At 36.1% G+C, this 16,100-nt stretch overlaps 1 protein-coding gene across 8 annotated transcripts; it reads right to left on the bottom strand.

The window, feature by feature from the left end:
• Window positions 1–190: 190 nt before the first annotated feature.
• On the bottom strand, window positions 191–15,296 carry LOC121331058 (nexilin-like). Of its 8 annotated transcripts, XM_041278198.1 has the most exons (16): window positions 14,995–15,290; window positions 12,634–12,729; window positions 9,353–9,544; window positions 8,610–8,691; window positions 8,260–8,408; window positions 7,484–7,525; window positions 6,739–6,933; window positions 6,407–6,586; window positions 5,688–5,876; window positions 4,939–5,130; window positions 4,376–4,426; window positions 3,928–4,125; window positions 3,243–3,464; window positions 2,329–2,514; window positions 1,581–1,941; window positions 191–1,430 (listed from the first exon to the last, which is right to left on the bottom strand). In XM_041278198.1, exons 2-16 carry the CDS (start codon window positions 12,658–12,660, stop codon window positions 1,417–1,419), a joined length of 2,280 nt encoding a protein of 759 aa, XP_041134132.1. In that variant the 5' UTR covers window positions 12,661–12,729; window positions 14,995–15,290; the 3' UTR covers window positions 191–1,416. The 8 variants fall into 8 exon arrangements, with proteins under 8 accessions (XP_041134132.1, XP_041134138.1, XP_041134135.1 ...); XM_041278204.1 differs by lacking the exon at window positions 9,353–9,544 and having other exon boundaries at window positions 14,995–15,294; XM_041278201.1 differs by lacking the exon at window positions 4,376–4,426 and having other exon boundaries at window positions 14,995–15,291.
• Between the last annotated feature and the right edge of the window lie 804 nt (window positions 15,297–16,100).

Below are 16,100 nucleotides of genomic sequence, written 5' to 3'. Positions count from 1 at the left end.
TTGAATTAATACATGGGCCGCAGTCAGATGATAAACGGGCCACGTGCGACCTGCGTGTGTCTGGCCTGTAAGAATTTTATTTTCACTAGGAAAAAAAATATTTGTTAGTACTTCTTTAACTGAAGGTTTGTTGACTCCGCATCAGTTCTTTCTCACTCATGCACTTAATATTTTTTTTCTGTCTGCTGGCTGTTCACACACTGGCTTTAAACAAAAAAATACGTAATTATTTTGGGTATTTGTACAATAAATTAATAGACTGAGCTTTAACATAGGGACTGTTTCAAACCTAGTTTGTCATTGTTTTGTGGTTTGGTAGTGTACCTTTTAGGGCTTCGTCAATAAGGGGGAACATGCACTTGTATGTATTTGAAGACTGGAACATCTTGTTTCTGTGAAAACCAAGCAAATTAAACAAAATAAACCTGTGGTGTGCTTAACTAGTTAGTCAGCCATAAATGATGTGATCCATGGCATAGTTACTTGGGGTTAATCTGTAGCATGCAGTTCTAACACATCTGAGGCAATAAAAAGGCAAGTTTTTACATTATTTTATTTTAGAACTATCAATGTTCTTGTTACACTAAACCTGTTTGTGCAAACACTTCTATTGCTGTTTTCATAGTTGCTAAAATTAATCTGCGAAGAAATTAAGCCATAAACATGTAAATGAGTAAGTAGCTAGCCAATGTTGCCACACAATTGCAAATTTTTCTTATTTCGCAACCCAGTGTAATCTGCTTGTCTATTCAATTTTACCATGAATTGTCAAATGCTAATAAACAGGAGTTAATGGGCGTATAGGTTGTCCTTAACTTTAGTTTCTAACAAGAACCTTAAACTTTTTATAACTGCAACACCTTGAAATAAACACAATTATTCAGTGCATGACCAGCTCTTGAGGGTTAATAAATGCTTTTAAATTAGGTCATTAACTTTAGAGCTGCAGTTACACCTAACAGTTGAGTTGTATGTGATTTCTGTGAAATCACATGTTTAATTCTTAACATTGGAAACTATTATTTATTGTGTTTTATAGATGTCTTCCCTATCTTTTAGGTAAAACCTGTTTTCCCTCAAGGGAGTAGTGTGGTGCATCATTTTATGAAGAATACCAATATGACAGTCATATTTAACATGGTTCATAGTTGCACAAGTAGCATACATTGACATTATGCTACTGCCATTTCGGAGTGCTTGGACGGCTGAGCCTTGTCACTAATACCATGAACAAAAACAGATCAGTATGTAAACAATGCTCATGTGTTTTCTAGACCATAATGTTTAACCACTGGAGGAATGACAAAATAAAGTAAGTTATTTCCAAATTAAATTTTGTTTGTTTGTTTTGGCCCCACCATAGGAAAGATGGAGAAAAAGTGAAGGAGAGAGGAAACGTTCCAGTAAAATAGGGCATCAATAGTCCTCGGCTAGAAAAGAAAGAATAAAGACAGTTAGAATAGAAACAGTTTAGGAAAAAGGAAAAGACTGAAAAAAATCAAGACTATTAAACCCCAGATTGTCCTCTTGATGGAATGTTTTTAGAAAATGTAAAATATAGCTCTAGGATTAACTCTTACTTTCAATGGTGAGAATGCAAGTACTAGCAGCTGTGCCACGGCTGTTCACTGCTTTGCACATGTATTCTCCTTCATCTTCAGGGAAGGTCTCGGGGAGGTAAAGGCAGTATGTTTCTCCTCTCTCAATATACTGATAGTCCTCACAGTCCTGCAGCATTTCCCCTTCAAACCACCAAGTCACTTCCGGCTTTGGTTCTCCATTGATTTTCACTGTAAATCGAACTGGTTCCGCATCAACCACTGACTGGTTTTTAAGAGGCTTCTTGAACCATGGAGCCCCAGATCTTGCATGATCCTCTTCATCTTCATATGTTGACCCATTAATGATACTTCCCTCTTCCTCTTCTTCATCCTCTTTTTTCTGCCAAAACATATAAAGTTTTAATGGTGAGTAATATACTGATTTAAAAATAGTAATTGGAGGTACCCAGTGTCTTACACAATAGCACTATGTGTTTATTTCAAGTAAGAATAATTTATGCAGTGGTAACTGGTGTAAATGTTTTAAATGAAACATTCAACAAAATCTTCTACTTCTAAAAATGCCAGTTTGCTGCTGATACTTTGGTTATTCAGTACATATTGTCCATTAGTACAACACAGCTAAATTGTGGGCATGCACATCCATAAAATGTTACCAACGGTCGCACCCACTGAGCAAGACTGCAACATACTCTATTGAAAAGATTCTTGAAATCAAATTACCCTTGGAAGAAAAGTGGTGAAAAAAAAAGGATATTACACTTGCCTTTTGTAATGCTGCGTCAATTTCTTCTTGTTCAAACTGCATTCGTAGCAATTTCTGTGCCTCAATTCGTTTTCTGTCCTCCTCCTCTCTGGCCTTGGACATCTGCTCAAACCGAGCCCGCATGTCCACTTTGTGTTTAAAAGGAGCATCAATTCTGGCAGCGTGAGTCCTCTCCTCTTCATCTTCCTATATGTATTGCATCGAAACAACTGCTTTATTTAAAAAATGACTCATTAACTTTTAAATCTTACAATTTTGCTAGCACCTACATAATGAAGTCAGTGTTTCTCAGTCAATACAGGTTATTTTGACCACTTCCTTTCTTTTTATGTACCTAGAAATAATCAATACACTGTAACTATAACACTGACTGTAAGCACTGTAATGTGCACTGGACAAGTGCATATTTTAGATAAACACTGACAAATTACACTATGCATTAATATTTTGTATGAGTGTTTTATAAATTCTGCAGCAGAGGTTATACAAAATTGATTTATGAACAGCATTATTGATTAAATTCAAGTTTACATCAGTTTAAGGCAGGATAAATGTTCAAGCAAATTGCCTAATGTATAGTTGCTTGATTTAAAAATAACTTCACTGGTAACTGTATGTTCTGTAGTTTCAGTATATAATGTTACTGCACTAATGCAAGTACATTTGAATGTGTCAATACAACAATGCAGCTAAATAATTCCAGTTTATGAAGTATAAACATGTAGAATTATTAATACCGTATGTGTCCTATACAAGCTAAATTGTTAACCCCTTATTCGAAATGAAAATACCCTTGAAACATCACAGCACTTACTCTTACTGTTGCCCCTACCAGTTCTGACCCAAAGTCCATTAATATTTTTCTAGTCAGTCACAGATTGTGGGAGTTGAGAGAAGTGCATTTCAAGTAATACCTCTTGAACTCTTTCAGCTTCCCTCTCCTTGATTTCAAGATCGATGGCTTTTCTCCTGGCCCTCTCTTCATCAATTTTTTTCTGAATTTCCTCTTCTGTGAGTTGTTTGATCTTTTCAAACTTGGACTTCAAGTTCTTAGCTTGAATTGAGCCAGTTCTCTTTAGCTTAATCAATTCTTCATACTCGGTACTTAAAACTTCAATGCTTTCATTTACTTCATCCTATTTAGAAGCACAAACAAAAAAACTGCACAGTGAACTGTTGATATTTTGAATCTTTTTACTGCCTCGCAGTTTTAAAAGTTTTTATTGCTTTTGGTGTTTTTTTCTACCTGGGTTATTGACCACAAAAGGTATTTCACAGGTTAATCAATGCAATTATATATGCCAGATGGTACTGTTGCAGTGAAAGCAGATCAGTTCATTTATTTGATATTATTAGTTTAAAAGTCAAGACTACCTAGTGATAAGTGACCCCAGGACCTGCATTTTGTTTCTATCCTGTCTTACACATAGGAAGGCTACCTAATTTAATCCCAGCGGAAGAATCACTTGAAGCCAATTGCTTTGTTTAAAGACCTCAATGGTTTGAACCAGGTAAGATAGGTATAAAACCCCACAAGCACCCAGTCTAAACCCACCTTTACATCATGCGGCAAAGCAAAAGACAATGTTAAATGCAAACCTCTTCCATTTCTAGTCGCATTTGCTCAAACTCTTGCTTTTCCATTTCCAGTTTTTGCTTGCGCTCCTCCTCTGTACGTCTTCGTTCTGCTTCTTCCTTTTGTTTCAGCAGCTCCTCGAAATTAATTTCCAGTTTCCCTCGGGCGAGTGCTTCTTGAGACTCACTTTTCACAAGTCCTTGTTCGTCCCCATCTAGTATCTGTTTCAAAAGCAATACATTTTGGTGAAGCACGCTGGTATTTTAAGATGTCCATTTATTACACAGCTTGTGTCTGTTTTTAAATACAGCGCTCAGAAGCTTTAGATGCAGGCCATAGCTTAAAATGCATGCAGGTGCCTACAACCAGATAACCTATGTGCTGGGAAGTCTTTGTTACTAAAATATTTAGAGGCACATTGATAAAAATAGTGAGACAGTTTATGAAGTTTTTTAAATGAGCTTGTCTTACTTCATCTCCACAATTCTTCATGATCGAATTTTCCTGATCCTGGCCTGGACTCTTTAAAAATAATTAGGAACATAGTAGTGCATTTTTAATGACCGTTTAAGCAGAAAAGCAGTGTGCAAGCAAGATTTAGAACTAAGTGATTCTTAGAATGAGCATAAAATCCTATAGAATCAATCTGATTCTTGGCCTGGCTATATCATACATTAAACATGTCTAAACTAACATTTGTCCATTGTAGAAATGACCAGTCCTTATAAATACAAGTATTCCAAACATCTTCAACTATAATACCTTACCCCATTTGTAAGCTTAAAATAATGCTGGTACATACACATAAAGCAATTAACATCAAACATACAATGACTAAAGACAATTTGCACCAGATGCAAAAAGATTACACTGCAAGCATTGGATTTCATGGCAGGCACCTGTGCAAATGTGTGATGCAATAAGTGCTTGAAGCAAAAATGCCGTTATATACATAAATACCGTTTTAGAAATCCAGGGTAGAGTACACTGTCTATCTGTAGTTCCAGATTTAGGGTAAAGACGATGAGACTTACCATGCTCTTCCTGGCTTCTGCAAACAACCTTTTTTCTTCCTCAAGCCGTTTTCTGGATTCTTCCTCTGTTTTCCGATGCTCTTCCTCACGCCGCTGCCTTTCCAGTTCTTCAAAACTGATACTTAGTTTTCCTGGTTTGACACTTTCTTTGATAAGAATCGCAGCAAGAATTTCGTCATCGTCATCAAAGACCTGTGCATAGAACAAGACTTCCAGTTTAATAACTGCACCCATGAAATAGCATTCCATCTGGATAATTACCTGTCTGCACGGACTTGGGTCATCTTCGATTGCGTGTTTGTGTTGTAAAGTTAAAGCAACCAATGTTATTATAGGATAAAAAAGATCATGCTGGAAAAAAAACACTAGTATCAACTAAATAATGCCTTCCAGGTTTTGTTATATAACACTAAAAGTACACTATTTAGTGTTTAGCCCTCGGACAGATTCAGCATTGAACATGGAGGGTGATTACGAAGTTGCATCTTTAACCTTAATTTAAGCATTCAAATTGAGGCTGTATTAAACAGGATATCCTACAGATAGTGTCTTATCTGAGCTGATGTTGCCTGTTGTAGGTTCTACAAAATGATTTCCTTGTCAAGGATTTTGTCATTTACCAGTTTTAAAATATTATTACATTATATATATTATTTATATATATATAAATTACAGAAATAGTAGATTGAAGTTGTTTTCTCTTATGTTTGAGTTCTATTGGTCGAACTCAACCCAGCTTGCATACTAACCATGCTCTTTCTGGCTTCGGCGAATGCTTTCTTTTCTTCTTCAATACGCCTTTTAGATTCTTCTTCTGCTTTTCTCCTTTCTTCCTCTATTCTTTGCCGTTCCAGCTCCTCAAAGCTAAGTTTCAGTTTGCCGGGGCGGAACTCTTCTTTCACAGACTGGGCTCCTTGTTCTTCCTCGTCATTATTTTCCTTAAAGAGGATCAATATGAAGATTATTGTTTTTAAGCATTGTTAAGCATGGTATACTCAATACGTAAACGCCCATTAGCTTTGGAGGGTGTCTACTATAATAACCACTACTCAGAACTGGAGTGGCTGTCTAAATCACTTACACATCCTTATCTCTTAAAATAATGAGGAGACTAAATAAATCATACAGGGTATTCTTGTCACTTCATTATTAATAGTATATTGAACATTGTTTTTTCAATATACTATTTTTATTAGTATATTGAACACTGAGGTGTATGTGCATTAATCATCTTAATAAAGGCTTCAATTACAAAATTAGAAGGAATTACAAGACAATGGTACATAAGACAGGGACTCACAAGTATTGCCTTGAATTCCCTAATGATTATGTCCCCAAAAACAAAGACAAAGTTATGGAACTTTTTTTTTTACACTGAAAATGTAAAAAAATAATAAAAAAAAAAACTTGTAAAAATTACAACTAATTGTCAATACATTGAAAGTACAGCTCGTCTGTCTTTCTCTACCATGTGACATTTTGCTTCCTCGAAGGCACGCTTTTCCTCCTCCAGCCGCCATTTTGCCTCCTCCTCGGCCTGCTGCTTCCTCAGCTCCTGCCTTTCCCTTTCTATCTCCTCAAACGTCAGCTTCAGCTTCCCGGGAGTGTGCTGTTCCTTCACTTCTTTGGTTTGCGTTACACTGTCATCCTTGAAAAGTATTTTGTTAAAGCTATGAAGTTGCATACATGCAGAATCAGTTTTTATTAGGCAGAAATGACTACATGTCAGTCCTGCACCTACTAAGCACGTTTGATTTTAACTTGGGAGGTTAAGAATGCAGTTTTTGGAGCAAGCCTTACCGAGACGGAGCGACGTTTAGCTTCACGGAAGGAACGCCTGTGCTCTTCATATCTTTTCTTCTTCTCAACCTCAATTTTCTGCTTCTCTTCCTCTTCTCTCGCTTTTTCCAGATCTTCAAAGTTGACTTTAATCTTGCCAGGGGATTTTGAATGTTTTACTGGAACTACTTTGATGAGAAGTGAATCGTCGCCTTCCTGTTTTTGGGAAGAAAAAACATACACAGATATAGACCAGCACAGGATGGGGCAGTAATGTACAGCAGTCCTGTCACTGGAAATTTATTGACATCTGTCCCGGATAGACAAAGCACATCAATGGTGTGTACTTATGAAAAAAAAAAAAAAGAAGATTCTCCATAACTAAAAACAGGAATAGGTTCATTAAACAATAAGACATGCATATTTTCTGTTGGTAGATATAAATTGTTGTTCAGATGTCAACTCAGTGTTAGTACAGCAAAAGTCTGGAATGCCCTGATTCTCAGTGATAATGAGACCCACAGAACATGGTGGCTTATAATGCTTCACTTGTTGATGTATAATTCAAATAGAAAAGTTTGTATTGTTAGGTTTAATTGTCACATTTAAAGAGTGTACATACAGTTAGATCGCCTTAGTAAACCCATTTACTGACTTTGTATATACTTGGGATATATACTAATTATTCAATCACATAATTATTTGTTTAATTGATTATTGTTTTCAGGGAAAGTGTAGGAGGGCAGATGAAGAAATAGGAATTTACCTTTACTTCTGAGTCACATCCAGTATATATAATGTCATCGATCTATTGAACAAGAATTTTTTTGCCATTACTTGATGAGGTTTTCTTTGAAAATTGTGTCACCAATAATTTGTTTAAACTAATTATTATCTACAAACTGTTAAACACACAGGTCTGGTTTCACAGACCTTGATTAGCACTAGCTTTTGACTGCCTTACCTAAGGTAACAGGAGGTAGTTCAAGATTAGTGCTAATTGGGGTCGATGGTGTTCTATTGGCTGGCAGGTTAAATACGTATGTGTATTTACCCTCATTTTCAGTACATGTACAAATGAGTGGAAAAGTATGAACCTAAAACATTTTAAGCGTATGTAGCCCAGTAAAAATAAAGTAGACTGCAAAAACCATTAAAATGGCAATTCTGCACATCTTTAGTTGAATGCAATATTCATTCTAATCTATTGCAGTTAGCTTCCATTGACTTAGCAGAGAATGAGTTGAGCTATTCTATATCCACTAATCCTGCAGGAAGATACAGTGAGGCTTTAATAACATTGTTCTAGTTCTAGTGTTTTTAGCATGAGATTGTATAAATATTTCTTACATTCACTTGCTCTGTTTTACTGTAAGGGTGACAGTAACAAAGCAGTGTCATTTAGCTTTACCATGGCACACATGTGTAATGGTCTCTTGGAATTAAAATCGGTTGCTTTCAAGAATGTGAGATCGCATTCAAGGTGTCTATAAATCCTGACATCTTTACCTACTGGGATCAGCGCTTGAATAATAGACCCACCTCCTCAGCTTTCTTGGCCAGCTCTCGTTGAATCTTCTTCTTTTCTGCTAAATCCTGTGTGAGGCGCCTCTGTCTTTCTTCATTAGTTCTCTTTTTCTGTCCCTCTTGTCTTTGCTTCTCCATCTCTGCAAATTTACCCTTTACACTCCCTGGAGGTAACACAAGTACAATATTATTATTATTATTATTATTATTATTATTATTATTATTATTTACTAAGGAAGCAAAACAGACATTAAAATAGGAGAGCACCTTTATAGACATTGATTCAACATTTATTGACCCTGGTGTCAGACTCCATGCTCACTGCACCTCTGTTTATAGACCCTGATGTCAGGCTTCATGCTTACCTGTTATCTTTGGCACGTAGCTTTTTTCTGGTTTTGCCGGCTTAACCTCTTCTTCTTCGTCAGAGGCAAGAAGTTCTTTAATCTGTACCAGCAAGTCAAAAGGTCAAGCTTTTTTTTTAAAAAAAAAATCATTTAACCCACACCAAATATGAATCCTGCTTTTGCATTCTTAATCCATTCTTTTTGCTGTTTTATGAGTTTTTTTTCAATAACTTCCAGTAAATCCAAGTTGATGAAAACCTTATTAATGTAACATTCATACAAGTACATTTTTAATAATTGGCTTCCCTAGCAATACATCTTTGTTATTGGTTTTGAATCCAATTTGAACATAAAGTCAACATGGTTAATGCTATGCTGCATTTTGTCAGGTGATCAAAAGAGCTTAATGATGGAAGACAGGAGGCAGGAGATTCAAAACTGCAATGGAAGCAATACAAAAAGGGAGTGTTTGTAATAAGTTGTACTGTTTTTAGAGGATCAGAAAGAAATTTTACCACATCAGTGCACCATATCATTGATTTGGTAAACTTACTTTCTAATCCCCCTGTATATTAATACACTTTTAGACAGTCCGAAATTGAGCAATGCTGTACACTCTGATTGTCGACTACTGATGATACTATACTGTGTCAACATCAACACCAACATCTCAGGGAGCCTGACGAATGGCAGCCATAGCATGCAAAACAGGGTTAATTGCACACAATGTTATCCGAATGCTGTGTTTTTAAAGTATTGACCTCCTGCTTTCGCCTGTTCCACTCTTTCTCTCTAATGTACTGTTCCCTCCTTCTTTGCTGTTCATCCTCACTTCTTCTATGACTTCGCTCTGCCCTTGCTTTCTGCATGGCTTCAAACTTATTCTTTACATCCCCCTGGCCCAGTTTGGGCACATAGCTTTTCGCAACAGGTTTGGAAGAAGAAAGAAGGATCTTCAGAAATGATGGACAGACAGGAAAAACAAAGAAAAGGGAAAGAAAAAGATCAGAAAGAGAAGTTAGAGAGATTGCAGCAGAGGCTGTGAAGATAACAGAACCCAATTCAGATAGGTCTACTTGGGTAAAATGGTGAATTTCTAGCAGATATGGTTTAATATGTTGGGGTATTCTTAAAAAATGATTAACATTAACATTAAAAGTACTTTTAAAATGTACTAGATATTTTAATTGAATTATATGGTTTTATCCTCTGAGCTCAGTATTATGAATTAGACACTTAATGAAGTCGTATGTTGTGCACTTGGTAGTGTGATTCAGATGCGTGATTTAATGTAAGGGACGGAAAGGGCAGTGTTATTGCTATTAGACTGGAAATTATTACATTAAGAACAATGTAACATTTTGTAGAACCCAAGAAGCATACAAAAAAGTATTTATTTATGGACATATTATACAACATAATTATATAACACTGTACCAGCAAACCACATGTATTTATGAAGTGAGTTTGTCTGCTTGGCACAACGCTGAACACAATATTGCCTAATTAAATGAGGTTATAGGAAGAAAAGACAAGAGAAATGTAAAGGTGTGAATGAGAGACTTTTTCAGTGAAGGGCAGACATCTGCAAGAAACAAACAACAGTATGTATTTTTCTGTAATTTTATATACAGTGCCTATAGGAGGTCTACACCCCCTTTCAAAATGTTCATCTTTTGTTACCTTATAGCCTGAAATTAAAATAGTTTTTTTTTGTTCATTTATCTACACATCCTACCCCACAACTTCCAGATGAAAAAAATATTCTAGAAATTTGTAGAAAATTAATTAAAAATAAAAACTGAAATAGCTTGGTTGGGTAAGTGTCCACCTCCCTTGTAATAGCAATCCTAAATTAGCTCAGGTGTAACCAATCGCCTTCAAAATCACACACCAAGTTAAGTGGCCTCCACCTGTGTTAAATTATAGTGATTCACATGATTTCAGGATAAATTCAGCAGTACCTTTACGTTCGCTCTGCTGGGTAGTGCATTTCAAAGCAAAGACTCAACCATGAGCACCAAGGTGCTTTCAAAATAATTCTGGGACAAAGTTGTTGAAAGGCACAGATTAGGGGATGGGTATAAAAAAATATCAAAGGCCTTGAATATCCCTTGGAGCACGGTCAAGATGATTATTAAGAAGTGGAAGGTGTATGGCACCACCAAGACCCTGCCTAGATCAGGCCATCCCTCCAAACTGAATGACCAAGCAAGAAGGAGACTGATCAGAGAGGCTACCAAGAAGCCAATATCAACTTTGCAAGAGCTTAAGGCTTTTAAGACTGGTCAAAGTGTGCATGTGACAACTATCCCAAGCACTCCGCAAACCTGGCCTGTATGGTAGGGTGGCAAGAAAGAAGCCATTACTCAATAAAGCCCACCTTGAATCCTGTTTGAAGTATGCAAAAAAAAAAAAAAAAAAAAAAAACTCAGGAGATTCTGTAGCCATGTGGCAAAAAATGTTGTGGTCTGACGAAACTAAAATTGAACTTTTTGGCCGAAATGCCAAACATAATGCTTTGCACAAACCCAACACAGCACATCACCCAAAGAACACCATCCCTACTGTGAAGCATGGTGGTGGCAACATCATCTTATGGGTTGTTTCTCATGGGCAGGGACTGGGGCACTTGTTAGGATAGAAGGGAAAAAGAATGGAGCAAAGTACAGAGAAGTCCTTGAGGAAAACCTGCTGCCCTCTGCAAGAAAGCTGAAACTGGGATGGAAGTTCACTTTTCAGCAGGACAATGACCCAAAGCACACAGCCAAAGCTACATTGGAGTGGCTAAGGAACAAAAAGGTAAATGTCCTTGAGTGGCCTAGTCAGAGCACCGACCTAAAGCCAATCAAAAATTTGTGGCATGACTTGAGATTGCTGTCCATCAATGCTCCTCAAGGAACTTGACAGAGCTTGAACAGTTTTGTAAAGAAGAATGGTCAAATGTAGGTGTGCAAAGTTGGGAGAGACCTATCCCAACAGACTCACAGCTGTAATTGCTGCCAAAGGTGTTTCCACCAAGTATTAACTTGGGGGTGGAGACTTATCCAATTATGATCTTTCAGTTTTGTATTTTTGAATATATATATATTTTTCTCAATAAAAACTTTTTTCCACATAACGGTGTGGAGTATGGTGTGTAGGTAAGTGAAAAAAAATCCTCATTTGAATGCTGACACATGCTGAAACTGACACAACAAAATGTGAAAAAAAGTTCAAGGGGGTGTCGACTTTCTATAGGCACTATATATATATATATATATATATATATATATATATATATATATATATATATATATATCACACACACAGCATACTGCTGTGCAAAAGTCTTAAACATGTTGCATTATGAGCATCAACAATTTACTCAAAGCTTCCAGTAGTGTTTTCTACCCGATTTTCAAGGTGTGGTATCCAAAACATAATCAACAAGTACAGACTTAAAGGATGTGTTGCAGTAAGAATACCTGTTAAGAAAGGGTATCAAGGCTAAAATATGCACAAGAACATATAAATTGTGGACTATGGGACAGTGGTCAAACGTGCTTTGGACTGTTGACAGATGGACAAAGACACCAGTGCCTTCTGCCAGTTCTGTTGTCTATTCAATGTTTGTCTTCTTTCTATTCCTTAAGGATATTATCTTCAAGCCTTGTTAGACATCTTTTTGGGTCAATTACAGATGATGTTTCTCTGTACTTGTTGAGCATGCTTGAAATACCACACCTTGAAAATCAAGTGACGCGAGCTGTTCACTCAATGTTTTTCCTTCTTTATGCAAGTCAAAGTTTTTACAATAGTAGAAAACACTAGTGGAGGCTTTGAATGAATTGTTCATGCTCACAATCACAATATATTTTTCTAACAGTGTTTGTGCACATATACTGTAATAGGCTAGAGTGGTGTCACTGAATGAAACGTGAGTATTGCAGAACACATTGTACAATGTGCATTATCCATTACAGTTTCCATTCAGTTCAGAATTTCTATTACATTTTATACTGAATCATATTAAACATTACTACTTGAACTACACACTTACCTCTGCTTTTTGTGCCACGTCAGTCATGGCTGCTCCTTTTTGACAAGTTGACTGGGCACTTGATTCAGTGTGTGAGCGCTATTGTTCAGAAGGCACCTAAACATAAACAGATACAACACCACATGGTACTCCGAACATTCCATCCAGGGGGTCATTTACAAACCAGTGCTAGTCCATAACCTTCCTGATAAAAATAATCATTTTCATTAACCTCTGGTGACCAGAAACAATTAAGAACTGGAAATTACACACATTTACTGTGTTCTTACTATCACAGATAACCAACCCAGTATTTTATTCCTTTATAACTAGGGCATTTTTTTAAGGCAAAGACACATTTTCAGAGCAGAATAAAAAACTGCAATGGTTATAAAGTAGCATGTTACAACTTGGTTTTATGACTGAGTAGTTCAATTAGTAGTTCTTGCTAGTTTTTTACTTTTCAAATTGTTTTTTTTTTTATTCCTCCCTGAAAATGTGCATTGGGTCAAAATGCATTGGCCCAAATTGTACTAAAAAACCTGTGCTGTTGATTGCTGGGATTTTCAACAAAGAAAACCATATGCTGCATCCTAAAATCCTAAATATATATATATATATATATATATATATATATATATATATATATATATATATATATATATATATATATATTTTTAAGCAATTTAAAAAAAATCTTAACTCTTAAAGTACATCATTCAAAAGACTTTTTAAAAAAGTACATATAGAGAAAAATGAACACAGTATGGACCCTACAGCATTGTATAAAATGTAATCAATTTCTTTTTTAAAAGAATAAAACAATTTTAACATCAGGAGCCAGTGTGGTCCAGTGGTTAAAGCTCATAACCACAAGGTCACTGGTTCAAATCCCACCTCTGCCACTGGACCACCCTCAGCAATCACTTAACTTCCTTGTGCTCCTTCCTGCAGATGAGATGTTAAATGGGATGTCCTACTGTAAGTGACTCTGCATATAATGCACAGTTCACAGCCTACCTCTGTAAAGTGCTTTGTGATAGTAGTCCACTATGAAAGGTGCTATATAAAAATAGATATTATAAAAATGAACAAGAAACAACTCAGAACTCAAGCTGTTTTTCTAATACTAATGTTTTGGTTTTTTTTCAGAAACAACTCTTTTTGCACACCCAAAGTGCAACTATTAATTTTTAGTAATAGTCTTAAACTTGTATAATGCAACACAACTGCCAGGTCCAAAATTATATGGATTATAGGAATATATGGATTATAGGAATATATGTAAAATAAAACTATTTTGGATTAGAGCAACCTTTTCAATTTGCTCACTTTCTTGCACACTAACAGCATGGCGAAGTCCAATGTCATTTCATGGGAGAGGACCCAACCTGCCTTCATTGCCAGCCAATTGCTGCTTTTGTTATTTGCACAAAAACGGCCCTGCATACTTTGCACCTGACAAGCAATTGTGTTCCCCTTTGTTTGAAATAAAACTGGACCCCAAAATGTACCAATTTGATTCAATATGAAATAATATCCAGAACTAAACTGCTAAAACGAAGTTATCTTGGTAAATCCAACTGTCTGAAAAACTCCTATAAAAATAATAAGGTGAAATATAATATTCCCAACGGCGATAACGGTTTTCATGAAAATATCGTAAGGACCAGAGAATAATACACACTGGATGCACTTATCTCAAGGCTGCCAAAGAATTTCAAGGGAACCAACAAACACTTTACTTTCTCTTTTTACAGACAATAGAAATAAACACATTAAAAAGTTGAGTTCAGTTCGCCCTTGGCTAGGATAAATACGAGATACAGCCCCACGTGAAGCACGATTCCTCGTGGTATGGAATGGTCTAGATAGAATTAAAAACACTTTCAGAGCTCAGCTATCAGCACATGTCCCAAGCCAAATGCACTGTAAATAGCTTACATGTGGCTGATGATAGGGACAGCTGGATAGTATCTTGGTATCACAAGCAACGGCACTATAGATTACAAAATTATCTCGCTTACATATACAGAAATAAATAAATAAATAAATAAATAAATAAATAAAACAGTATAGACTGAATTTGCCATAATATTTAAACCTAAAAGAAAAAAAAACGGTATCATAAAAGTAAAAACGTTAATTTCTAACGTACTATAACAACTCAGTAAAAGGTAAAGTTAATTTTGTATTCTAATGAGTACGTCTTAGTTAAAAGCATTATTTTTGCTTGCTAGACAAAACTGTTTATAGCTGTGTTATTGTTGAATTTCACTTATAATGTAATCATATGCTTGCGATTTACCAAGTACAATAAACGTGTATTCTTAGAACGATTTGTTATGGGGAAAAAAAAAAAAAAGTTACTGATTGATTTACCTCTTTCAAGTTGAGTTATATCCAGCGCCCTTCTTCCCTAATAATGCACTCCGTAAAGAAACTATTTAATCTAATAAAAAAGACGAACTATAATCCAAATTTGTTGAAGCACAGAGAAGCGCATGTACTTCGTTCTCAGTAGTCAAGCAGAATGAAGTTTGTGTGAAGTTACGTCCGTCTCAGGCTCCTGGTTTCCATAAAAGTCCCGTTTCTCTCGCCATCTACCACATTCCAGACGATCCAGGGCCAGACTTCAGCTGTTCCAACACACACACACACACACACACACACGGCTTTTCCTGTCCATCCAATGCCCCTGCCCCTTTCTAACTCCTAAATTACTCTTCAAGCAAGACCTATTATACTTTATTTTTTCTTCAGACCTTAACATTTATGTCCATTAAGGTAGCTGTTTTTATTTTGCTTTGCTTGTGTTGTGTAGTCTACCATTGTTGTATGAAAACTGTAGCAGGTGCACCTATTAAACCCCCCAACCCCCCCAAAAAACAGCAAAAAAAAACAACTAGCATTCCAGACCTGCATTACCTTAGTCCAAAATAACACACAATAAATATACCAACACTATCATGGCAGTTTGTTCAGCTTTTTCCTGTACTTTTATTATGTTTCATTCAGTGCAACTTGCCTGGTATTTCTGAGCTGTCTTAGTTTTTATCCAGACACTGCTAGTTCCCAATGCAGTTTGTTTGTGATTGTTGGAAGCCTTCCTTCAGCTAAGCTTTGAATGATCTAGTTTAGGTTCTTTGGAAAACAGATAAAAATGACAGTATTGCATTTTGAACTAATTATATTATACAGTATATGCATACAGCTTATGTTTGTACCTGGGAATACCCTCATTGTGGGAAGATGCCAGCAGTCCCATTTGCAGGGAGACACACAGTTCACAAGAAAAGTGACCACTGCCATGTTAAACCTTGCTTGTGGCAATGTAGTTCAACAACAGATATCTGCCATCTTTTTCTTTACTGCACACCTATAGTTTGCTCTTCAATCTCTTGGCTAGGGTTACATGTTACTTAAATCCTTTTATTATTGCCTCAGAAAAGAGTTTATATTCCATTCTACTGAAATGAATATTTTCA

The sequence above is a fragment of the Polyodon spathula genome, chromosome 18, assembly GCF_017654505.1.
Source record: "Polyodon spathula isolate WHYD16114869_AA chromosome 18, ASM1765450v1, whole genome shotgun sequence".
Taxonomy (NCBI): domain Eukaryota; kingdom Metazoa; phylum Chordata; class Actinopteri; order Acipenseriformes; family Polyodontidae; genus Polyodon; species Polyodon spathula.
The sequence above is the reverse complement of the archived record's forward strand: the minus strand, read 5'-3'. Positions and strand labels throughout refer to the sequence as shown.